At 41.2% G+C, this 26,672-nt stretch overlaps 1 protein-coding gene across 14 annotated transcripts in view; it reads left to right on the forward strand.

Moving 5' to 3' along the window:
- NUBPL (NUBP iron-sulfur cluster assembly factor, mitochondrial) overlaps positions 1 to 26,672 on the forward strand; it is a 259,201-nt gene that overhangs the window by 2,400 nt on the left and 230,129 nt on the right. For 11 of the 14 annotated variants that reach the window (XR_012415699.1, XM_073997212.1, XM_005561036.5 and 8 more), the window contains exon 3: positions 1,188 to 1,222. The exons of the other annotated variants lie outside the window; for them this stretch is intronic. Coding sequence is in view for 6 of the 11 variants with exons in the window: in XM_005561036.5 (XP_005561093.2) it covers positions 1,188 to 1,222 (35 nt within the window). In the remaining 5 variants the exon portion in view is untranslated. The remainder of the gene's footprint in view (positions 1 to 1,187; positions 1,223 to 26,672) is intronic. 14 annotated transcript variants of the gene reach the window in all.

The following is a 26,672-nucleotide window of genomic DNA, read 5'->3' on the forward strand; positions in this document are numbered from 1 at the left end:
ATCAAGTCTATACCCTAGGCTAAGTATTTTACGTACAATATTTCATTTAATCCGGATCACAGTTATGAAGTAGGCATGGTTTTCATTTTATAGAAGAGAAAACAGACTTATGGGTAAAATAACCTACTCAATAGTACACAATAGAAGGTGGCAGAGCTGGGATTTGAACCAGGTCTGCCTGAAAAACTTATGCTCTTAACTAGTTTGAAGAAAATAACCCTGACATGGTTTATACCGTTGTTCTGTAGGGAAATGTGATTCACATTATGAGGGCCTATTTGTTGATCAGTTTTTGAATTGTGTTACTTTTGGAATTCTCTTCTCAGATGTAGCATATTCCTATTGCTGGGCTAAAGCTGGTTTTGGGACTACTGCTTTCTTTCTTTATGGGATTCATCTGGGATTCATTGGCATAAGCAGTTTGGGAACACATTTTACTCTCTTACGTTTTACACTTTTCCCTTCCCTCTGTGCACAGTAGTCCAACCTTTCATATACATGAGTATTTATGAATTAGATACTTGGAACTCCTGTAATACCAGCATTTATTTTTAAAAGGCAGTAGGGGCAGGATGTGGTGGCTTATGCTTGTAATGCCAGCACTTTGGGAGGCTGAGGTGGGAGGATTGCTTGAGCTGGGGAGTTCGAGACCAGTCTGGGCAACATGGCAAGACCCTGTCTGTACAAAAGAAAAATTAGCTGGGTGTGGTGGTGTGCACCTGTGGTCCCAACTCCAACCTGGGGGACAGAGTATACTAATCATAAATGTAAGGCAATGAGATTGTGTACATTTTTAAAAATAAAAGGATAATTTTTCTATAAAATATGCTTTTGAAAATAATTGAATTATATATTCTGTTAACATGATTTAAAAAAACTAAGTGGATTATTTGAACAAAATTGTAACAGAAATGGATTTTTAAAAATGTTAGTTTTGGGGCATGCATTTATTATTGCATTTATTGGAAAATTACTTTTTTATTTTTCTTTTTACTTTGTGTGTTCCTCCATGTGCTTGCTCTTTACAATTAAGGGATATATGTTAAAAATTTATATGCTTAGGTTATTACATGAAAATATTAAAATTACATGAAATTATTAAAAATTACATGAAAATATTAAAAGATAAAATGAATTTTAATAGAAAGAAAGTTACTAAATTCAATGACTATTTTTGTTTCTTACAGTGAATCTTGCACTTGCACTAGCAGCGAATGATTCGGTAGGTGTTTATTAATAGAAATATTAATTTATTAAAATGTTTTTAAGGCAATGATAAAGAGCATATTGGTGTTTTCTATTTACTCTTGTCAGAAGCTATAGTGTAGTTGTAGTGAGTTGCATATCTTTAAGGAGCTCAATGCTGCCATCACTACTGGTTACATTTAATAATAATAATGTATTTAAGTGTTGACCATATATTGTTTGTTATATATCCCACAAGAGGCTTTGATGTTCTTTATATCCTAAACCAATTTTGCCTTTATGATTTACAGAAGCATTATTCTGGGTTCAGTTTTTAAGTGTTAGGAATTAAGTTTTTTTAAGGGTAAAGATATTCTAAAAGTAGTGCATATCCGTTAAAACTATTCAAATGGAATACATGTGTAATATAAAACTGAAAGTTTATGCATTCCTTTCAGTTCCAGAGAATTAACTTAGGTTATAGTTTTATGTATCTCCTGTCAGCTCTTCCTTTCTCCATATAAAAATCTAAAAAAGTGTACATATATGTGTGTGTGCATACATCTTTCCATGATGTGCCTCATTCTTAATGGCTGCTGGATTAATGGTCAATGGTAATATATTTAACCAGTTCTCATTTGATGAAATATTTAGGTTGGTTCCCATTTTTTCCCTACTCTAAATGATGCTATGGCAGAGTTCTTATATAGTATTCTTATATACTAAGTGATGACATTTTTGTAGGATAGACTCCTAGGAGTAAAACTACTAGGTCAAAAGATATTCCCACTTTAAATTCTACTCCTAAAAGTTTGCTTGTAAAAAATTTCAGTTCCATTCTTTCCCTTGTCAGAAGAAAAAAAAAATTCAGCTATAGTCTATGGGAGTATCCATTTTTCATAGTCTCATTATTGTTAGATGTTATCTTTTTAAATATTAAAAAAATAAAAACATTGAACTTATTTGCAACTCCATAAATTATCAGCTACTTAATGAAAAGGCACACACGTATTTCAGAATTGATTTTAATTTCTCCTTCCTATTTTATAGAACACAGGCAAGAATCCATACCTATTTTATAGAATGCAGGCAAGAATCATTTAATATGTTTAACTGTGGCTATATTACTAACTTATTTTCTACCCTTACTATGTAACTTCAGTTCCTAATAAATAGCACATATGAAAAAATAATGTGTGGTACCTCTATAAGTATGATATCAATATATGGAGTCCAGAATCTGCCAGACCCCGGAACTAGACATAGTTATTCATGTCTTCTGATGCTTGGCTGTATATTTCTGAAAATTGGAAACTAATAGACAAGATTTATAATATTTTGGTTATGTAAATTTTACTCACCATAGAAACAGGTAGCATAAAAGGACTTTTAGGGAAGAAAATGTAATTATGTTTCTCTAAAGTTGTACTTCTAGAAAGAGAAGATTCCAATGTCAAGATCAAATTTTTCCTTAAAAATTTTTTTTTCAACTTGCTTCCTTTTATGGGGGACCTACTTTCATGTATCCCATCTTGTCCTCTTTCTTGAATTCTTTTTTTGTTTTTCTGAAGGACGTCCTTGAGTCCTTATATAGTTTGGTAGGCAGAACAATGGCCTGCCAAAAATGTCCACATCCTAATTCCTGGAACCTGTAAATATGTTAGTTTTCCTGCCAAAAGGAACTTTGCTGGTGTTAGTCACACCAGCAAAATTAAAGATCTTAAGATGGGAAGATTATCCTGGATTATCTGGCTAGGTCCACTTAAAGATCCTTACAAATGAAAGGTGGAGGTAGGTCAGACTTGATAAAAGAAGGATTCAATCCACCATTGCTGGCCTTGAAGATAGAAGGGGACCACTAATCAAGGAATGTAGCCAGTTTCTAGAAGCCAGAAAAGACAAAGAAACTGATTTTTCCTTAAAGCTTCCAGAAGGTATGTAATTCTGCCAACACCTTAATTTTAGCTCCTTGAGATCTATTTGGACTTCTGTGATAGTATTTTATAGAAGTAGGAAACTAATACATATAGGAACTAAATTTGCTTGTTTCTTTAATTTCCAAAGGTGTCTTTATCTTCGTTATTTGATAGTTTAACTAGATTCTAGTTAACTATAGAATTCCAGGTTCAAAATAATTTTCTCTCTGAACTTTGAAAACAACATTCCATTTTCTTCTAGGATGCTAATGAAATGTCTGATGCTAGTCTGATTCATATTCCTTTGTAATAACAAGTGGGCCGGGCGCGGTGGCTCAAGCCTGTAATCCCAGCACTTTGGGAGGCCGAGACGGGCGGATCACAAGGTCAGGAGATCGAGACCATCCTGGCTAACACGGTGAAACCCCATCTCTACTAAAAAAAAATGCAAAAAAACTAGCCGGGCGGGTTGGCGGGCGCCTGTAGTCCCAGCTACTCGGGAGGCTGAGATAGGCGGGTTGGCGGGCGCCTGTAGTCCCAGCTACTCCGGAGGCTGAGGTAGGAGAATGGTGTAAACCTGGAGGCGGAGCTTGCAGTGAGCTGAGATCCGGCCACTGCACCCCAGCCTGGGCGACAGAGCAAGACTCCGTCTCAAAAAAAAAAAAAAAAAAAAAAAAAAAAAAAAAAAAAAAAAGTGTTTTCCCTCTCAAAGATTTTAAGCTTTTCTTTATGTCTTTTACGTTTAAAAGTGCCACAAACATGCGTCTAGTTACTGGCTTAACCTGCGTGGAATTTGGCCCTGCAGTATCAAGCTTTAAGTATTTTTCAGCATAGGAAAAATTTCTTCTGCTCATCGATTATGTTTTGTGATGTGTTTGTTCTGTCTCCAGAAACCTATTAGGTAGCTACTGACCTTTATGCTTGTTAATTTTTCTGTCATATTTTGATCTCTTTGTCTTTTGCTCTGTGTTTTGAAAGATGTCTTGAGTATTTTTCACACTGCTGTATTGGACTTTAGTTGTTATTAGGTTCTTCTGATTTTGTTTTTCATTTGGCAATTATATTTTTTTCCAATTTTCCAGAACTATTTCTTATTTTCCACTTACTGTTCCTAAAAAAAGAAAAAAAAAGGTTGTGCCATTCTCTTGAATCTCTCTGAGGATGCTAATTGGAATTAATAAAAAGTGTTTTTCTTAGTGACCTCTACTTACTTAGGATGGTTCTTCTAATGTGGCTGTTGACCAGCAGGATCAGCTTTACCTGGGAACTTGTTAGACATATAAAATCTTGAGCCCCACCCTAGACTTACTGAATCAGAAACTGTGGGGATAGAGATCTGCAATCTGTGTTTTAACCATCCCCCTAGGCGATTTTGATGCATGCCAAAGTTTAAGAACCATGGATCTAGAATTTTTAACTTCTAATCTGCTAATGTCACCCTCTTTTGTTTTCTAGTGTAGTTATGGTTTTATTTAGTTTTAGACTATTTTGTTTCCTTGTCATTTCAATGGAATTTGGAAGAGAAGGGAGATAAACATATATGTTTAGGCAATCTTATTGAGATAAGAGCCAGAAATATGTTTTTTTCCCTAGTAATTTTGATGACGGCACTTAGTTACCCTAGAAAAAGGACCCTGTCTTCCTTAAGGAAGGAAACAGGGAAAATTCAATGGGTAGGAAGGTAGATACATTTGTAGGTGCGGACCTCTTTTAATTTGGTTATCATTGCAGCCAAAGCTTTGAGTCTTATAGACAATGTGAAGTAACTATGTAATAAGGGATCAAAGGATGAAAAAAAACAGTTAACTCATTTCCTGTTTAGAGAAAAAAAGTACAGCTCGCTGCCAGCACTCATTTATCTTTACATAAACATGCTCTTTGAGGCTGAACCAAATCTGACTGATTTTCAATGTGAAAATAAAACAGAAAAACTCTTCTTGGAGTTATTTCTAAACAGAACTAACATTAGAATTGTCTGAATCATCAGAATTGTCTATTTTAGAAAAATTGGATTCATCAAATGAATCTTTGGCCAACAACTGTTCGAGGATGATATTAACATCACACTTAGGAATGGTACGTTTTCTAGGATTTGACATTTTCAGTGATTGAGAATTACTATATTTTGTAAATTGAAATGCCACTACTAAAAACAGAATGCTATAAATAGAATGATGTCTTTTGTTTCCAAAGTTTATATACTAGAATGATGTGAAAATAATAATAATAAAAGCAAGATGTTTCATGGAGTGACAAGATCTTATAAGTTAAGGTTGTAGGCCTAGGGGAAACAGGTCCAGGAAGTATTCATTTTACTTTTCATGTTGTACTTAGTAATATCTGAAGTGGATTGTGTAAGCCCCAGGGAGATTTGCAAGACAGTCCATTGGGATGTAGACAGAACATTTTTCTTTTCTATTTGAATTAATTTTTATCTTAATTTTTGTGTGTATATACCTTATATATGGTATTAGTATAGTAGCTCTAATATAATGTATAAACAAATATATTAACATTTTGAGGATGTATGCCCAAATACCTTTTAAAAAACTGATTGGGGTACATGATCAGAAAAGTTTGAATGTCACTGGTCTAGGCTAAATGAGTTTCTGGGCTGGACTGTATGCCCAGTTCTAAAGAAGACTACCTCGTGGATTGAGGTTTTTTTTTTTTTTTTGAGATAGGATCTCACTCTGTTGCCCAGGCTGGAGTGCAGTGGTGTGATCTCAGCTCACTGCAACCTCTGCCTCCCGGGTTCAAGTGATTCTCACACCTCAGCCTCCTGAGCAGCTGGGATTACAGGTGCCCCCCACAATATCCAGCTAATTTTTGTATTTTTAGTAGAGATGGGGTTTCACCATGTTGGTCAGGCTGGTCTCAGACTCCTGACCTCAAGCAATCTGCCCACTTCTGCCTCCCAAAGTGTTGAAGTTACAGGCGTGAGCCACCGCGCCTGGCCTGCAGTGAGGTTTTAAAAGCATTATAGGAATAGGATGTAGATTTTTCCTGCCTTTTCCTTGCCTTTTGTACTTTCCTTTGAGGATGTGGATGGGTAGTATTGCAGAGCAAAATCTGGGGATCATGTGTACTATGCATATAAATATTGCAACCAATGGTGTGCCTGAGCCAGTGCATACTGGCTTGTGAGAGCCGATTGTTAAATTTTCGGTGAATTTTGCAAACCAACTCATGTTGTTAGCTTGAAATAGGCCAATGATGGGAATATTTAAACCATGGAACTTGGCAAACACTGAAAATCATGCCCACTACCCCAAGCCAGTTGTTAGACATTTAATGGTACCAACTGATTGTACATATTGACAGCCTTATTTTTTGATTTTTCTTTTTTCTCTTTCTTAAAAACATCCTTATTATGGATCTCATTCTTTTACGGCATAAATTTGATGCACAGTATGGAAGAGCACTGAGACTGGGAGAGGGAAACTTGAAGACCATCAGAAACCATTGATAAGCTCTGTGAGATTCCTAAGTCAGTTCATTTGAATTCATTTTAGTTCAACAAACATTTATTGAGCACCTCTAACACTCATTGCCAGACACTGGGGGAATATAAAGAAAAATAAACATATACTGTGAAAGCTCATAGCCTGCTCAGATTACATTCACAAAAGTGTTTAGTATATATAAATATGTTGTATATTTATATAAGCGTATGTCTGTGTGTATGTGTCTATATTTTTTTGGTATATAGTTGAAACTGGTTTAATAGTTTCTTTTGTGAGTAAGAAAGTTTAATTAAAACAACATTTAATAAGGTTTTATTAAGATTGCTTCATAACAAAGTAGACACCAGTGTGCTCTTAAAGGTTTTATAATCTGATGAAGACAAAAGGAAGACGAATGTTTTAAAATGATGAGATATATTCAGTGTCACATATAGTAGTAAATCTGCCCAAGATGAGTAGCTTTTATTCCAGAGTAAAGCAGTATTGTTTTAAGTAGAGCATTTCCATGAACATAATTATATTTGATTCTCACAGAAACCTGTAATGCAGTCCACGTAGTAGTTATCAGTTTTACAGTCTTTATTGATTCTCCCCTAATATCCTTGCCACATTTCATCAGCAAACAAATATCCCTTTTTCTATCTCTGCAAAATTTTTCCAGTATGTATTGTTCTATTTCCACTGTTCCTATTTTAATTAGGGCACACATTAGTTTTTGGTCATTCATTCATTTATGCCTGAAACAATTATAGAGTGCCTACTCTGTCCCAAGTACTGTGTTAGTTCTGAAGATACAAAAATGAATGAGACACAGAATCCCTGCCTTTAAGGAACTCATAGACTAGCATCCCACTGCAGTGACCTTTTACCTGCCTGTACTTACTTAAATCCTTCTAGTACATAATGCCAGACTTCTCTCACTATTGAAATCACATTACTCCCTTGCTCAGAGTCATAGCTGGATGCTTTTGCTGATATTCAATATCCTCTGCCATCTGGCTTCAATCTATCTTTCTGGGTTTATCTTTAGCTATTCTTCTAAATGGCTTCTATGCTCTAGCTAATCTGGGTTACTTGCCAAAGTCAGTCTAGGCTGGATATACTATTCTTGATAGCTTGCAGTCATTCTTCTGCTTGTCTACTGGAATGTTTGTTACCTTTCACCAGCTTTATGTGTCCTATCTTTCAGGCTTCCTTATATGGCTGTGCTGGTTATATCCTGTACAAGGTTGCTTGTTGAGAGGATTGAGTGATGATAGAAATGCAGGCTACCCTCCTCTTGATGTGTACCTCTTGTTCTCTTGTTTATGATCTGTCAAAAAAACAAAACTAAACAAAAGATGTGCACCCGTGGGCTGCTTTGTAATTCACACAAAGGCACTGTATGAGCTAGCCTTGCTCAGAAGGGTAGCTCATTGAAGTGTTCCCTGAATTCTGGCCAAGTGAGGGTCTTTTCTTTTTTTTTTTTTCCTTACTCTATTACCCAGGCTAGAGTGCAGTGGCGTGATCTCGGGTCACTGCAACCTCCGCCTCCTGAATTCAAGTGATTATCCTGCCTCAGCCTCCCAAGTAGCTGGGACTACAGGCAAATACCACCATGCCCAGCTAATTTTTGTATTTTTTGTAGAGATGGGGTTTCATCATGTTGGCCAGGCTGGTCTCGAACTTCTGATCTCAGGTGATCTTCCCACCTCAGCCTCCCAAAGTGCTGGGATTGCAGGCGTGAGCCACTGCGCCTGGCCTGGCCCTTTCTTCATCTTTTGAAATCTAGTAACACTTTTGATTTGTATTATTATTGCATTCATGCAGCCACTCTGATAATTTTTATAATAGGAAATAATATAACTAACTTTCATGGAGCATTCATTATGTGTCAAGCACTGTTATATGTGCTTTCCATGGACTATTTTAATCCTCATGACATGGTTCTTAGTTCATTTACTCTTCATAGCAACCTTGTGGGAATAAGTACTATTGTGATCCCCACTTTAGTTGAGGAAGCAGAAACACCTATAGGTTAAGTAATTTGCCTCAAGTCACCCAGAAAGCAAGCGGCAGAGCTAAGGTTCGAATGCCAACCTAGATCCTGTGCTCTTAACGTACTTGGTGTATTGCTCCTATTTTAGCTAGATTCTTTTTTTTTTTTTTGAGAGAATCTTGCTCTGTCGCCCAGGCTGGAGTGCAGTGGCGCAATCTCAGCTCACTGCAAGCTCCGCCTCCTGGGTTCACGCCTTTCTCCTGCCTCAGCCTCCCGAGTAGCCGGGACTACAGGGGCCTGCCACCACACCTGTCTAATTTTTTGTATTTTTAGTAGAGACAAGGTTTCACTGTGTTAGCCAGGATGGTCTCGATCTCCTGACCTCGTGATCCGCCCGTGTCAGCCTCCCAAAGTGTTGGGATTACAGGCGTGAGCCACTGCGCCCGGCCTAGCTAGATTCTTATGATTAAGAACTAGGTTGTCTTTATTCTTGGCTACCCTCAGCAGCTAGCACAATGCCTTATGACTTAGGAAATACATGGTAAATATTTGCTATACGTATGATTGCACAGGCAGATTTGGAAATATTAAGTGTAAAGTTTCGTTTTGCTTTATTTTTTGTGAGAAGCGGTGTGGGAAGGAGGCGTTTGTTGTGACTTAGTGGCCTACACACTGTTCTTTTCGTGCTTCTTAAAAGATGATGTACAGTCATGCTTTATGATGGGGGTACCTTCTGAGAAATGCATCATTAGGCGACTTCATTTTTGTATGAACTGCATAGAGTGTGCTTAAACAAAGCGAGATAGTATAGCCTACTATATACCTAAGCTATATGGTATAACCGATTTGTCCTGGGCTATAAACCTGTATAGCATGTTACTGTACTGAATACTGTAGACATTTGCAACACAATGGTAAATATTTATGTATCTAAACAAAGACAAGGTACAGTAAAAATGTAGTATAAAAGATAAAAAATGGTGCCCCTACATAGGGCACTTACCATGATTGGAGCTTGCAGGACTGATAGTTGTTCTGGGTGAGTCAGTGAGTGAGTGGTGAGTGAATATGAAGGCCTAGGGCATTACTGTACACTTTTGTACAAGTAGCAGCACAGTAGGTTTGTTTACACCAACATCACCATAAACACGTGAATCATGTGTTGTGCTGTGATGTTATGGTGGCTGTGCCATCACTAGGCAATGGGTATCTTTTAGCTCCATTATAATCTTATGTCACCACTGTCGTATATGCAGTCCATTGTTGACTGAAATGTTGTTATGGGGTATATGTCTGTATTGCATGATTCTACTTGGCCCTCTTCTCGTTTTCGACTCTACCTAGTGATGTCAGCTTTTCCTACTGCTCTGGTTACTACTCATGTGCCTTTACTCCAAATGCATCACCAGCCTGCAAATTTCTCTTAGGCACCAGTCTGGTCTGTCTGGTTTTCTACTGTAGATGTCTATTTTAATGCTTTATAAGCATTTCAAACTCAACATGTGTAAAACCAAACTCTTCATCCCTGTAACTGTCTTTGTCTCATGGAAGTCTGTCTACCTATCTATGTTTGTTAGTGGAATATAGCTGAAAGAGTCATACAGTTATCTTCCATTCCCAAATCAATTACCTGTTCCTGTTGCTTCTGCCACTTAAAGTTTTATACACCGTGTCCTCTTATTTCGTTCCCTAATGCTACTGCTTTATTTGAATCCATATTGTGGATCTTCTGTGATGACTTGTCTTACTATTATTCCAGCATTAGGTTATTCTTGTTCTCTATTTTCTCTGCTATGATGCCTTGAGGAAAAGATGAACACTTCCTACATTATTGTATAAAGTTTGTTTACTATCTCCTCTGCTAGTGTGCGAACCTTTAGGGGACAATAGTTTTGGTTTTATTCCTTTATTATCCTCGGTGCCTTGTCCAGTAATGGAACATAGTAGGTTCTTGATAAATGTTGGTAGTGACTGTGGAGCATGTTAAGTGAAGAGTGGCCACAAATGAATGAATGAGTGAGTAAATAAATAAATAAAATATACAAAGCAAATTCCAAGTGTTGGATAAGGTGCCTATAGTTTGTTCAATACATATTATGCTTTTTTTTTTTTTTTCCCCCAGAGCTGATGGAAGTGATGAAAATCGAACTGAGATAATGTATATGAAGTGCTTAGCACAGTGGCTGACCTATTATCAGTTTGAAATAAGTTTTTAGTATTGCTAGCTAAATAAAAGCTTTTTGTAAGTAATATTTCAAAATAAATCAGTGCACATCTTATGTACTCGAATCTTTTTTCTTTTTTTTGAGACAGAGTCTTACTGTGTTGCCCAGGCTGGAGTGCAAGTAGTACAATCTTGACTCACTATAACGTCTGTCTCCCGGGTTCAGGCGATTCTCGTGCCTCAGCCTCCTGAGAAGCTGGGAGTGCAGGTGTGTGCCACCACGTTTGGCTAATTTTTTGTATTTTTTTAGAGACAAGCTTTTGCCATGTTTGCCAGGCTGGTCTTGAACTCCTGGCATCAAGAAATCTGCCCGCCTTGGCCTCCCAAAGTGCTGGGATTACAGGTGTAAGCTACTGTGCCTGGCCTACTCGATTCTTTTTTTTTTTTTTTTTTTTTGAGAGACAGAGTCTTGCTCTGTTGCCCAGGCTGGAGTACAGTGGCCTGGTCTTAGCTCACTGCAATCTCTGCCTCCCGGGTTTAGGTGATTCTCCTGCCTTAGCCTTCTGAGTAGATGGGATTACAGGCACATGCCCAGCTAATTTTTGTATTTTTAGTGAGATGGGGCTTCATCATCTTGGCCAGGCTGGTCTTGAACTCCTGACCTCAGGTGATCCGCCTACCTCGGCCTCTCAAAGTGCTGGGATTACAGGAGTGAGCCACTGCGCTCGGCTGGCCTACTCGATTCTTTTAGCAAAACTTATTTTACATTTTTACATATTTTCCATTGCTACAAGGAATCATTAACCAGAATTTTAATTGGACTTAAAGATGGGAGAGAAAGCAGTCTTATCTTCAAAGAGTTTATGTTTCTTCTGTTATTTCTTTTTTATTGGTTTATATCAAAGTATTTATTTTTTTCTCATGATCACATAATATCTTAGCACTTACTCTTCCTAGATGTACTACTTTTTCCACAAATTATTATGAGTGGTTATTTAAACATAATTAAGTTTATCTTTAGCCCTTTGAAGTTCTGTAATCATGTTAGAACAAACTAACAAATTTTAGTTCAAGATTTAGGTTTTGATTTTTGAAAAGTTCAACAGTCTTAAGTCAAAATGTATTTTGCAACACCATTTATAACACTATGATTTTCTTCATTAATAAATATGTATATAGTAGTTAATAGTCCAGCCTTTTGGTGTGAGATACACCTGGGCTTGATTCTGGCTTTGCCTCTTGCAAACTCTGCGACTTTTGCCTGTACCTACCTAATAACGTTGTTGTGAATATTAAAGGAAATAACGCATGTAAAGCACTTAGCACAGTGTCTGGCATACAGTAAATGCTAATAAGAGTTGTTCTTACTAGCTGCATGTTATTATAATCTGGAATATTAGTTATGTGAATTTGGAGTAAATATGAATGAAAATATGTTTCTCACAATTACATATGGGAAATCCTGATGTATACTACTTAGTTCAAGTTTATAAGGTTGGAGGTACATCTTTTCTTTGATACATGTGTTGTAAAGGGATTATGCTATATTAAATTAACCAATTCTTAATGCTTTTATTATAGCTTGGATATATATACAATACATAACATTTCTTATGAAAAAAATTTTGTTTCAGTATTGTGGTTAGCCGTTTTGGAGGAAAGCTATGCTATTTTTCTTTAGAGTATAGTTATTTTAAAGCTAGAGCAGAAACTAGGGCAAAAGGTCAGATTCAGAAGGAACAATTGCAAAATCATTGTTTTTTGCTTTTTTTTTTTTTTTTTGAGACGGAGTCTCACTCTGTTGCCCAGGCTGGAGTGTGGTGGCGTGATCTCTCCACTGCAAGCTCCGCCTCCTGGGTTCACACCATTCTCTTGCCTCAGCCTCCCAAGTAGCTGGGACTACAGGCGCCCGCCACCACACCTGGCTAATTTTTTATATTTTTTAGTAGAGACGAGGTTTTACCGTGTTTGCCAGGATGGTCTTGATCTCCTGACCTTGTGATCCGCCCGCCTCAGCCTCCCAAAGTGCTGGGATTATAGTCGTGAGCCACCGCTCCCAGCCTAGTTTTTGCTTTTTGCTTGTCATTTCAAAGGTAATTCTTGGTAAGAGATGTGTTTTCTATTTGTAAGTACATTTGAATTCACACATTTCATATTCACTGAGAGAGGGGCTCAGAAACTATATTTATAATTATAAAGCAAAACTCTTTACTAAAACTAAGAATATTTGCAGAATAAGAAATGGAAATACTCATTATAATTAAGTTTCTCGTGAATATTTGATAATTGTGACATCTACACACACACTTTCATACATTCATTTACCAAATGTTTGCTAATGGCCTGTCATTGCTGAGGTGCTCTGATTGGCATGGGGGATATAAAATGGAAAGAGCCCTGCCCTTGTCCTTTTCTTCATTTATTTTTAGAGACAGTGTCTTGTTCTGTGGCCAGGCTGGAGTGCAGTGGCATGATTATAGCTCACTGCAGCCTTGAACCCTTGGGCTCAAGCAATCCTCCTGCTTCAGCCTCCTGAGTAGCTGGGACTATAGGTATGTGCCACCATGCCTGGCTAATTTTTTATTTTTGGCAGAGACAGGATCTCACTATGTTGCCCAGGCTGATCTGAAACTCTTGGGCTTAAGTCATCTTCCTGCCTTAGCCTCACAAAGTGCTGGGATTACAGGTATGTGCCGTCAGGCTTAGCTTTATCTTAGTTGATGTGTAGTCTAGAGACTATTTGGGAGATTGTTGTTTCCAGTTTGCTCCAGGCTCTCTAAATGACTCGATGATTGCTTAACTATCTCCAGTCTACTTGTCATTTACCACAGATGCTCTTCCAAATAGTTCCCACTTTTATCAGGTCCTCTATCCAATTCCAGTTTCCTTATTCCTAGCACATGGTCTTGATTTCTATTGTGTCCAGAATTGGTGGGTTCTTGGTCTCGCAGACTTCAAGAATGAAGCCGCGGACCCTTGTGATGAGTTTACAGTTCTTAAAGATGGTGTGTCCGGAGTTTGTTCCTTCAGATGTTCAGTTGTGTTTGGAGCTTCTTCCTTCTGGTGGGTTCGTGGTCTCGCTGACGGGAATGAAGCTGCAGATCTTCACGGTGAGTGTTACAGCTCTTAAAGGCGGCGCGTCTGGAGTTGTTCGTTCCTCCCGGTGGGTGGGTTCGTGGTCTCGCTGGCCTCAGGAGTGAAGCTGCAGACCTTTGCTGTGAGTGTTACAGCTCTTAAAGGCAGTGTGGACCCAAAGAGTGAGCAGCAGCAAGATTTATTGTAAAGAGCGAAAGAATAAAGCTTCCACAGTGTGGAAGGAGACACGAGCGGGTTGCCCTTGCCTGGCTTGGGCAGCCTGCTTTTATTCCCTTATCCGACCGCACGCACATCCTGCTGATTGGTCCATTTTGACAGAGTTCTGATTGGTATGTTTACAATCCTTTAGCTAGACACAGAGTGCTAGACAGAAAAGTTCTCCAAGTCCCCACTAGGTTAGCTAGATACAGAGTAGTGATTGGTGTATTTACAAACCTTGAGCTAGACCCAGAGTACTGATTGGTGTATTTACAAACCCTGAGCTAGACACAGAGTGCTGATTGGTGCGTTTACAATCCTTTAGCTAGACATAAAGGTTCTCCAAGTCCCCACTAGACTCAGGAGCCCAGTTGGCTTCACGTGGATCCTGCACCGGGGCCACGGGTGGAGCTGCTTGCCATTCCCGCGCCATGCATCCGTACTCCTCAGGCCCGGGCGGCTGATGGGACCAAGCGCCACAGAGCAGGGAGCAGCGCTCGTTGGGGAGGCTCGGGCTGCGCGGAAGCCCACCGCCAGGGGGGTGGTTTGGGCATGGCGAGCTGCAGGTCCCGAGCCCTGCCCCGCGGGGAGGCGGCTGAGGCTTGGCGAGAATTCAAGTGTGGTGTATGCGGGCAGGCAGTGCTGGGGGACCTGGTGCAACCTCTGCAGCTGCTGGCCCGGATGCTAAGCCCCTCACTGCCCTGGGCCAGCGGCGCTGGCTGGCCATTCCGAGTGTGGGGCCCACTGGAACTTGCACTGGCCTGTGAGCGCAGTGCGCAGTCCTGGTTCCTGCCGGTGCCTCTCCCTCCACACCTCCCCAGCAAGCAGAGGGAGCTGGCTCTGTCCTCGGCCAGCCCAGAGAGGGGCACCCACAGTGCAGTGGCGGGCTGAAGGGCTCCTCAAGCACCGCCAGAGTGGATGCCGAGGCCGAGGAGGTGCCAAGAGTGAGGGCTGCTAGCACATTGTCACCTCTCAATCACCCCTCGAAACATGACACCCCAACTGCTGTTGGGAATTTGGCCTATGACCGCTCTAGCTACTTCCTGCTGGATGGGGGCGATGAAGGGGCCCTGCAGTTGTAGTGTCCTCCAGAGGGGAGCTCTCTAGGTCAGTGAAAGTGCCAGCGGGTCAGTCCAGGGGTCCTAGGTAGAAGTTGTTAGTTGAGCTCATTTCGGGTTCCGTTTGTAAGACTATCTGTAGCTTGATGGCCTCGATTCTAGAGGAAACAAATTTGACAAGAAGGTTAAAGATACAGGGCCCAAAGGCGAGTAACAGCAAGATGGCTGCCACGGGACCTAGAAAGGGGAGAAGCCCTGTTACCCAACTCCAGAGGTTGGTATCTGATTTCAGAAGCCTTTTCCTGTATGCCGAGTGGCATCTCGTACTATCCGTGACTGGTTAGTGTAAAAACAACACTCTTCCCCTAAGAAGGTGCAGAGTCCTCCTTTCTCAGCAGTGAGGAGGTCTAGGCCTTGGCGGTTTTGGAGAGTCACTGCTGCTAAAGAGTCTATTTGGGATTGTAAAGTAAGGATAGATTTCATTATTTCTTGCAAACTGTCTGAGAAATCCTTTGAAAGTGTGTGGTAGCAGGATAATGAAGTAGATAAACCAGCCATTCCAGTTCCTGTGGCAATAGCCATTCCTAACCCTGTAAGTAGGGGTGTTAGTTGTATGGCTGTGCACTGACAGACTTGAGCTTTGAGGGGTACTGATAAGGTCTGATTTCCTGGGGCAATATTAATGTTGGGACTTAGAAAGACTAAGGTGTAGGTGCCTGTTCAGTTAGTGAGGAGGCAGATATAGGTTGACGTTCCACATAAGAAGACTATGCCTTGGCTGGATAGACATTTAGAAATTAACCCTGGGGGCTTTTAAAGGAATAGGGTACACTGTTTTTTCGTACTACTTCCATCTATCTTTCTTTTTCTTCGACTTCTTCTTTGTGTCTCTCTTTCTGACTCTCTTTCTGTCTTTCCTTCTTTGTCTCTCTGTCTCTTCCTCTGTCTCCTTCTCTTTGTCTCTCCTGTTTCTTTCTCTCTTTCTCTGACTTCCTGTCTCTTTCTCTCTTTCCTTCTTCTGTTATTAACCACCCCAAGGGGAGAAAACTATGCCCCCGTGAAAGTCAGGGAATACTGGAGCTTAATCTCTTGGAGGGGGTTGTTCCATACGAAGGGTTCTTCTGTAGGTATTTCTAATGGGGGGTTCCGCCTGGCAGCAATTTTGGCCTCAGCATCTGCCCGATGGTTTCCTTCTGCCTTTTCTCCTTCACCTTTCTGATGGCTTTGGCAGTGTAAGACTGCCACCTCCTCGGGTTTTTGTACTGCGTGCAGTAACTCTATAATTTCCTTGTGATATTTAATGGGTGTTCCCCCAGAGGTTAGGAACTCCCTTTCTTTCCATATCGCAACATGGGCATGTAGGATTAGATAAGCATCCTTGCTATCTGTATACATATTTATTCTTTTTCTCTTTCCCCATTCTAAGGCTTGGGTAAGTGCCACTAGTTCTGCTAACTGGGCATTGGTCCCTGGGGGAAGAGGCTTACTTTTAAGTATGGTTACATCACTGACTATGGCATAACCTGCCCTTCGTATCCCATTCTCCACAAATGAACTTCCATCAGTATATAGGTTAAGGTCAGGATTAGCTAAGAGGACTTCTAAGAGATCATCTCGGGTGGCATAAGTCTGGACTATAATTTGTTGGCAGTCATGCTCGATTGGTTCCCCATCCTCTGGGAGAAAAGTGACAGGATTGAGGGCCATGCACGTATGCATTTGAAGCAACAGTCCCTCAAGAAGTAGCGCCTGGTATCTAAGTAGGTGGTTGTCTGATAGCCATAAATTTCCTTTGGGACCTAGTTTGTCATTTACATCATGAGTAGTCCAAACAGTGAGATCCTTTCCTTGTATTATCTTGATAGCTTCTGACACTAAGACCGCCACTGCTGCAACTGCCCGTAAACGGTGAGGCCAGCCTGTTGCTACTACATCAGTTTCCTTACTTAGGTATGCCACTGGTTATTGGGTTTTCCCACGAGTCTGAGTAAGGACTCTAAGAGCTATACCTGCTCTCTCTGTGACATATAGAGAGAAGTTTTGTCCTGTGGGAAGGCTTAAAGCTGGAGCTTGTACTAGGGCCTGCTTTAAAGTTTTGAAGGCTGTTTCTGCCTCTGTTTCCCCTTCTATTAGATGAGTATTTGCCCTCTGGGTTTCCTTGATTAGAGTACAGAGGGGCCTGGCTATCTTGCTGTATCCAGGAATCCATAGTCGGCAAAAGCTGGTAATTCCAGGAACCCCTGCAACTGTTTTAATATCTTAGGGCGAGGATAAGCCAGTATAGACTGTATTCGTTCCTTGCTGAGGGCTCTGGTCCCTCTAGCTAAGATTAGGCCTAAATATTTGACCTGTTGTAGGCAAAGCTGGGCCTTCGACCTAGACACCATGTATCCTTGATTAGCTAGAAAGTTCAAGAGATCTAGCATAACCTGCTGGCATGAGGCTTCTGAACTGGTAGGCAAAAGTAAATCATCCACATGCTGAAGGACCAGAGTGTCTGGACTTCAGAATTGGCCTAGATCTTGGGCCAGTGCCTGACCAAACAGATGAGGGCTATCCCTAAACCGTTGGGGAAAGACCGTCCATGTAAGTTGGGACGTGTGGTCTGTGTGATCCTCAAAGGCAAAGAGAAACTGGGAGTCAGAGTGCAGGGCAACACAGAAAAAGGCATCCTTGAGGTCCAGAACAGTGAACCATTCTGCTTCCTGTGGTATTTGAGAGAGCAAGGTATAGGGGTTGGGTACAACTGGATATAGAGGAATTAATGCCTCATTGATGAGTCTAAGATCCTACACTAGTCTCCACTGACCGTTTGGTTTTTGTACTTCTAGAATTGGGGTGTTGCAGGGACTGCTGCATTTCCTTACTAAATCTTGAGCTTTTTAATGTTTAACAATATTCTGTAAACCTTTATGAGCTTCAGGCCTTTAAGGGATATTGCCTTTGATAAGGAAAAGTGGTGGGATCTTTTAACCTAATTTGGACTGGGTGGGCATTTTTTGCCCTTCCAAATTGTTCTTCCAATGCCCAGACTTCAGGGTTGATTCCTTCCTCAAGTAGGGGACAACAAATGGGTAACTTGTTCCCCATATTCATGTAGATAATAGCTCCAGCCTTGGCTAATATATCCCGCCCTAATAAGGGTGTGGGACTTTCAGGCATAACAAGAAAGGCATGTGAAAAGAGCAAAGTCTCCCAATTACAACTGAAGAGGTGGGAGAAATACCTCGTTACAGGCTGTCCCAGGACTCCTTGGACAGTAACGGACCTTGAGGACAGTCGTCCAGGACAGGAGATTAACACTGAGAAGGCTGCACCAATATCCAGGAGGAAGTCAATTTCCTGGTCCTCAATGGTTCAGCGTACCCGGGGCTCAGTGAGGGTGATGACATGAGCTGGCACTTGCCGCAGGCACCCTCAGTCCTATTGTTAGATCATCTGGTTGGGGGCTTCTGACCCAGAGAACCTTCATCCTCTGGGGCAGTGCACCTTCCAGTGACTGCCTCGGCACAGGGGACATGGACAAGGGGGCAGCTTGTTTCTCATTGGACAGTCTTTTTAAAAGTGTCCTAGTAAACCACACTGATGACAAAGCCTACTGGGTGACTGGCCTGCTCCATTTTCTGTCCTCTCTGAACCACCAAGGTTTGTTTGTCTGAGGGCCATGATTAAGGCTGTGGCCTTTCTCTGATGTCGCTTTTCCTTTTGGGCCTGTTCCTCTTGGTCCCTATTACAGAACACTGAGGTTGCCAGGTTTAATAATGCCTCCAAATTGTGTTCAGGGCCCAGGGCTTGTTTTTGGAGCTTTATCCTGATATCTGCGGCTGATTGGGTAATAAACTTATCTTTTAGAATCAGTTGATCCTCAAGTGATTTGGGTGACAGGGGAGTATATTTTCTTAAGGCCTCCCGTAGCTGCTCGAGGAAGGCAGAAGGATTTTCTTCCTTTCCCTGAGTTATGGTGGACATCATTGAATAATTCATGGGCTTTTTTCTAATTCTCCTTAGTCCTTCTAGAACACAGGTCAACAGATGTTTGCGACTCCAGTCCCCGTGATCTGAGTCAAGGTCCCAGTGGGGATCCATACTGGGGATGGCTTGCTGACCGGTAGGAAATTTGTCCCTTTCTTCAGCTGTCATTCTGTCATTTACTTGACTAAGATACCAGGTATCTCCAAACTCTTGGGCTGCAGCCAAAGCCTCATTCTTTTCATTAAAGGCCAGGGTTTGATCTAACAATAGCATGACATCCCTCCAAGTGAGGTCGAAGGTTTGCCGTAGACCCTGTAGGACATCTGTGTACCTATCAGAATCATCTGAAAACTTCCTCAGGTCTGCCTTGATCTGCTTTAACTCAGAGAGGGAGAAAGGGACATGTACCCAGGTTGGGCCAAATTCCCCTCCCCCTACAGCTTGAAGGGGACATAACTGATAATCTGTGGGTTTTTGTGGTCCTTTGGAGATTTCTTTGCTTATTTCTTTCTGGGCAGGGGAGATTAGAGGAGGATTATCATTAATAGGAAGGGGAGCTATAGGGAGGCTAGGATATGGGGGTAAGCTGAGATGTCCTCCTGTGGGATGTAAATTGCAAGGTTTGCATAGATGTGTATTCTCCCTCAATGAAAAGAAAACTTGGACATAAGGTGTTTCACTCCATTTGGCTTCCCTCTTACAGAAAAAGTCAAGCTGCAGGATAGTATTGTAATTTGTACTTCCCTCAGGTGGCCATTTTTCCCCATCAGAGAGAGAATATTAGGGCCAAGCCGTAGTGCAGAAAAAAATGAGCCACCTCTTTTTCAGGGTTTGTGGGTCAAAGTGGTCCCGATGACTTATGATGCATTTCAAGGGTGAACCTGTTGATGCCTGAGTGTTTCCCATTTGAAAGACAAAACCGCCCACGGTTTTGGTTTGTTTTGTTTCTCCCCCTGCCCAAGAACCCGCAATGGTCCCTGGACCCTGCTGATCAGAATAGTTGTGCTCACTGACACAGCAGCAGAAACACTAATTTTCCTCCCAGTCCACGTGGAGGACCGAGGAAGGTTGGATTTAGTGACCCTTACCGACACATTCTCAAAAACCTGCACCCTTGCCTGTCCACCCAGACCACATGGAGGACTGGACTCAGAAAAATCGGATTTAGTGGCCCTTACCGACACATTCTCAAAAACCTGTTAGAGTCCTAAGCAGGTTTTTTGGGACTTTACTCCCATCCTATAAAGATACCCCAAAATGAAGTGTAGGGCCATACCCTGAGGGAGGGAAGGGATCTCCAGAGGTGGAAGAGTGACACCTTTTGTCCTCACTTATGTGAATAGGAAGGATGCAATTGCTGAGGCTCCCCATATCCTAGCTTCAGGAATAGCTTTTGTTAGTCCTATTAGTCTGAGGAGGGATCCTAAAATTCCAGGTAGTCCCTACTATGACGGGGCTTTGGGCAAAAAATATGTCTTTCTTATTGGTGAGCCCGGGTGCCTAAAGAAGGTAACAGAGTCTTGAAGTTTATACTAGATGTCATTTTTATAGGAGAAACTAGAAAAGCACCAGAGACAGGGAGCGATTTTTAGAAGTGGGACTAACCTGAGAGAAGAGAGGTAAGAGGAAGTTTGTCTGGCAGGCATCAGGACCCAGGGGGCAAGGGTCAGGGTAGATAGAACAGATGGGCTAGTCTTGCTTGGGTGACATGCCTTTGAGAGTTCCACTCACGGCCACAGGTTCAACAGACTTGTTGTTGGGACCCCGGAGCTGCATGACTTTCCTCTCAGTCGATCCTCAGCTCAGCCCAGAAGTACAGGAAAAGTGGAAGCTGGTTCTAGGCAAACCAATGCTCCCAACTCCGAAGAGTTGGGGGTTGTTAGAGAGCCCTTTCCCAGAAAGCCTGACACCCGTGTCTCAAGTCCAGTGGCCACGTTAGTCGCTTTTAACTGACTGACAGGTGCCCAGTATTTAGTCCCTGAATTCTAAGGAAAAATAGGACAGAATAGCAAGCGAAAGGGGTCCGTTGGTGCTCACTGCTCGGCGATAGTCGATGTCCCACTGCTTGGCAATAGGTGAAAGTCTCACTGCGTGGTGATAGGTGAAAGTCCCTTCATGCTTGCCAAAATGTGTCTGGAATTGGTGGGTTCTTGGTCTCGCTGACTTCAAGAATCAAGCCACGGACCCTCGCGGTGAGTGTTACAGTTCTTAAAGGTGGTGTGTCTGGAGTTTGTTCCTTCACATGTTCAGATGTTTCTGGAGCTGCTTCTTTCTGGTGGATTCATGGTCTTGCTGGCTCGCGAGTGCCGTGCGCAGCCCCGGTTCCTGCCCGCCCTTCTCCCTCCACATCTCCCCAGCAAGCAGAGGGAGCAAGCAGAGGGAGCCAGCTCCGGCCTTGGCCAGCCCAGAGAGGGGCTCCCACAGTGCAGTGGCGGGCTGAAGGGCTCCTCAAGCACCGCCAGAGTGGATGTCGAGGCCGAGGAGGTACCGAGAGTGAGGGCTGCTAGCGCTTTGTCACCTCTCACTATTCCATGTGAATAATGGACTTTTCATTGGTAACTTACCTGGAGGCTTTTCACTCACAGGTTTGGTAGCTGGCCTGAAATGACGTGAAGGCTTAGTTCAGGTAGGATTGTTGATTATGGTGCTTTTGCATGGCTGTTCCTTGTTGCATGGCCTTCCTTAGCATGGCAGCCTCAGTATAACTGGACTTACTTGGTGACTGAGAGTCCTAAAAGTTAGTGTCCCAGTGAATAAGGAGGAAGCTGTATGGCCTTTTGTGACCTTGCCTTGGTAGTCAGGCTGGATTAGTGGTTGGAGTAGTTACGTGCCTTCCCACATTCAAGGGGAGGAGACAGACCTCCCTTTTGATGGGGGGGGTATCAAAAGCCTTGAAACCTTAACATCATCTTTGTCTTTCATCTCTTTCATCTCACCCACTCTACTTCTATATATCAACCACTAAGTGGTTTTTTATTTGAGAAGTACCTCTTTCTCTCCACTATCGTGAACCTAGCTAAGAATTTTATCATCTTTCACTTAAGAGTTTTCCATAACCTCTTAATTGGTCTGTTTAAACTCATCCATCTTGAATTAAATAATGGTTCTTCATATTGATTGTAGGGTGGTTCTTATGGCCTACAGGCTTCTGCTGAGATTGCTTGGCTTGTTCTTTTTTTTTTTTTTTCTTTGTGATGGAGTCTTACTCTGTGGCCCAGGCTAGAGTGCAGTGGCCTGCTCTTGGCTCACTGCAACCTCCACCTCCCAGTTTCAAGCGATTCCCCTGCCTCATCTTCCCAAATGGCTGGGATTACAGGTGCCAGCCACCACACCTAGCTAATTTTTGTGTTTTTTAGTAAAGACGAGGTTTTGACATGTTGGCCAGGCTGGTCTCAAACTCCTAACCTCGTGATCCACCCACCTCGGCCTCTCAAAGTGCTGGGATTACAGGCGTGAGCCACCGCGCCTGGCTGCTTGGCTTAGTTCTTAAGGTTGGGTTCTGCCTAACTTTGCACTCTGTACTTGATTTTGTTGGTACTGCTCCTTTACACTGTCTTCTTTGCCTTCTTTGCCTAGATCCTACCATCCTTCAGGTCTTGGATTGGATGTCACTTCCTCTGTGGAGCCACCTTAGTGGTTTCAAGTAATGTCATTTCCTCCTCTATTGGTTCTTATGTTTATCATATGCCATTAGAGTGAGCATGACTTTCACAAGGTCAGGGACTGTGTCTTAAATCATCTGCCACTATTGCCTGGCCAATTGTTACATACTCAGTAAATGCTAAGTGATTGAAAACGGATTACATTTTGGCGGAATTCTCCGAAGTTTTGAATGCGTTACTGGGTTTTCTAAAATGTCCATAAGATTACCAAGGAATCATTTTGACTTGGGAGAACTATGTTTAGAGAAGGTTTTAGGTAAGGGAGTTTATATCTTGTGCTTCAACATTTTTATTTCAGTTTAAACATATACAGCAAAACCCAAAAACTTGTTTGAAATCTTATTCTAATGTGCCAGAAAATTTAGGAAAGTGGGCAAGTATTAGATTTAAAACAAGCTTTGATAAGATTAAAGGCTCTGAGAATCAGAACAGTTTTGTTTTCGGTTGTGGCATTTTAAAGCTTTAATTTTGGCTGTGAAATATTTCACATGACAGATTTTGTTCCAGCCTGTTTCTTTCCGGTCAGGAATGTGTGATGGTTCACTTTTGGCAGTTGCACTATGTGAAAGGGCTTGGGTCAGCACCACTGTGCAGAAAAGGGTCAATGAGCGTTCAGATGAAAGGGAAAACACTTTTAAAGAGCCTTTGTATATTGCTGATGTAATAAGACAAAACTTATTATAAGCTTGAAACTCTCACCATGTTCTTGCTTTCTCCTTCATCTCTCAAATGCTTTGCCAAATTAACCACATCAACTAATTTTACAGAAAATGAATTGCTGAAGAAGCTTCTTCAGAAAGTCTCTGTCTCTTGTCTTCCAAAAGGACATAAGTCTCCTTTGTACTTCTGTGAAAATCTTAAATGGCCGCTTAAAGAGAGCAGGCAGCTTGTTGTACTTCAGTGAGTGATAAAGTACAACCGCCTATTTTTCAGTTGAGTTGGGGGGAAGAACTGTATCCTACTGTTGCTTTAAGATATGATTTTATTATTGTCAGGACAGATAACAAGCTAGAATTTTCTCAGAGCAATAACTGACAAGTTAGATTACTTGCTGTGGCTCTTAAACAATGTAATATTCTTGAATTAAGGGAGAAAAGTACTCAGGTAGTCTTTGAAGGAAGTCTAGATTCTGTGCATGGCTATAGGGTTGCCCTCTGTTTCAATTTTTTCTGAGTAGATAAGGAAGTGTAAGCCTTCTCCAAACCCTGGAAAAGCCTTTGCTCTCAAATTTGTGCTGGCATGTTATCTGGAGTGTGATGGGGCCCTTTGCCAGTCACCATGGAAACTGATGAAGGTTCTAGTTCTGTCCTTTGGGCTATTTGGGGTGGCTTAAATAAAGGATGACCAATGTGTCTAATCCTATTCTTCACATACGCATTTTCTTTAAAAATGATTAAAAATACAGCTTACTTAAGGAGGAATAGGATCTCTGTATCGTGTTTCTATTAGGCTGTTTAAAACATTGTGTGCAGCTGAAGGGTATCCTGGCCAAGAAACGTTAATGAAAACTGTCATTCTGGATAGGCATAATTCCACTGGTTTCTGATGTTGTCTGTTAGTCCCCAAGCTGATATATGCAACAGAATAACAAATGCTAATTTTCCATTTACCTACTTAGTGATGGAAAGGAACTTGTCATAGAGATTAAGACATGGGTAGTATTTTAGTATGTCATTGCCAAGTGAAATGTGGTTTCAGTGGTGGTGTCAGATATAAAACTTAAAAGCATCTGTGAGCAATTAAGGCATTAATTATTCTGATTTTGCAGACATCTCATAGTACATCTTCCAAAATGACCAATCCATAGCTAAAGTTAGGGGAAAGAAGTCTCATGGTAATCTTTAGATGTCCATATTTTGGCAGTCCCTCCTATTCTCTTAGTGGAGCACAGAGGAGGAAGATCTGAGCAGAAACTATTAATATCTAGGGTGTTACCTGGTGCTGATAGAAGAATATTTCGTAATTAGTTAATTTAAAAAATTGTGGTGAAATTCATATTATTAGAGTTTTGGATTGTGAGCCACACTGATTACATTGTGAAGGATTTGTGCCATTTTCAAGGTCTGACCCTGATTGAAAAGGCAAAATGGGAACTTGAGATGATTGAGGCTTGCCTCTTGGTTGTTTCAAATGACATGCTTTCCTTTAATGTCCGATAAAGGCTATTTATATGAAATGAAAATCAAGGATATAATACTCAGTGCTTCTACAAATAAAATTTTATTAATTAATTCAGTGTTTTACTGAGTACTTTACATGTGCTGTACACTCTTTTTAGTCCTAAAGATATAGTGGTAAAATGTGTAAGTTTCTATTCTTAAGGAGTTCATAGTGTATTGGAAGGGACATAATAAACATATACTTTTAGGTAGTTATAATGGTTACAAAGACTAATAAAACAGTGTGAGGATGTAGAAAGTGATGGGAGTTCTGGGTGCTGTGGCTCACGCCTTTAATCCCAGCAACTTAGGAGGCCGAACTGGGAGAATTACTTCAGGCCTGGACTTTGAGACCAGCTTGAGCAACATAGTGAGATCCCTGTTTCTACAACAACAATTAGCTGGGCATGGTGGCGTACAGTTGTAGTCCCAGCTACTTAGAAGGCTGAGGCAGATCACTTGAGCCCAGGAGTTCGAGGCTGCAGTGAGATATGATCACACCACTGTGCTCCAGCCTGGGCAACAGAGTGAGACCCCCATCTCTAAAATATAAAAAATAAAATAAAAAGAAAGTGATTAAAAAAAAAGAAAGTGCAATTTTAGATAAGGATGTCAGGGAAGAGATCTCTGAAGACATGACATTTGAGCAGAGGTCTGAATGAATTGAGTAATTGCACCACAGGAAGAGCAAAAGCCCTGAGGTAGAATCAACTTGGATTATTTGAAGTGTTTAAAGTGTATAAATGGGAGGAAAGCTTCATGAACAGAATAAACAGGAAGAAGGTCCATGTGATTAGAGTGGACTAGGGGAAAGGTAGATAGAGGCATGTCATGCAGAGCCTCATAAGCCATGGTGGAAATTCGGATTTTTTTTCTGGTACAGTGTAGTGGGTTTTTCACCAGGGCAGTGACAGTCTAATTTACTCCTTAAAAAGATCTGGCTGTAATGTAGAGAATAGAGTATAGGAGAATAAAAATAGAACAAGACGACTACCTTGTAGCTAATGCCACTGTGTAAGCTAAAGTTGATAGCTTGGACTATGGTGGTAGAGGTAGTGATAAGTACATAGGTTCCAAAGATACTTTGAAGATAGAGCAGGAGGACTTGCTGATAAATTGGATATGGATGGTGAAGGAAAGAGATTTTTTTTTTGTATATGCATAATATGAAATATGCGTAATATAAAACTGACCATTTTAATGATTTTAAAGTGAGAAGTTCAGTGGCCTTAAGTACATTAACATTGTTGTGTAACCATCCTCGCTGTTCATCCCCAGCACTTTCTTACCATTCCAAATGGAAACTCTATTCATTAAATAAGAATTCCCCATTTTCCCCTGTTCCTAGCCCCTAGTCACCACTAACCTACTTTCTGTCTCTGAATTTGACTGTTCCAACTCATGTAAGTGGAGTCATACAATATTTGTCCTTTTATATCTGACTTATTTGACTTAGCAAATTGTTATCAAGGTTCATCCATGTTGTAGCATATATTCAAATTTCACTTCTTTTTAGGTTCTCTGGTTTTGCTTTTAGCAACTATGTGAGTAGTAGTGAAATTTCCTGGGATGGAGAAGACTTTTGAAGGAGAGGTTAGGGGTTAAAATCAGTTCTCCTTTACACATGTTAAATTTAATAGACACCCAGGTGGATATGTTGAGTACGTCTGGAGCTTGGAGGAGAGGTTGGGGCTGGAGTTTTAAATTTGGGTGTCAGCATAGTATAGGTGGTTTTTAAAGCTATGAAACTGGCTGAGTTTACCTCAGAAGTAAGAGTAGACTTGAGAAAGTGGCCTTTTAACTAGTACAATTTAAAG

Source organism: Macaca fascicularis, chromosome 7, assembly GCF_037993035.2.
Source record: "Macaca fascicularis isolate 582-1 chromosome 7, T2T-MFA8v1.1".
In the NCBI taxonomy this organism is placed as follows: Eukaryota; Metazoa; Chordata; class Mammalia; order Primates; family Cercopithecidae; genus Macaca; species Macaca fascicularis.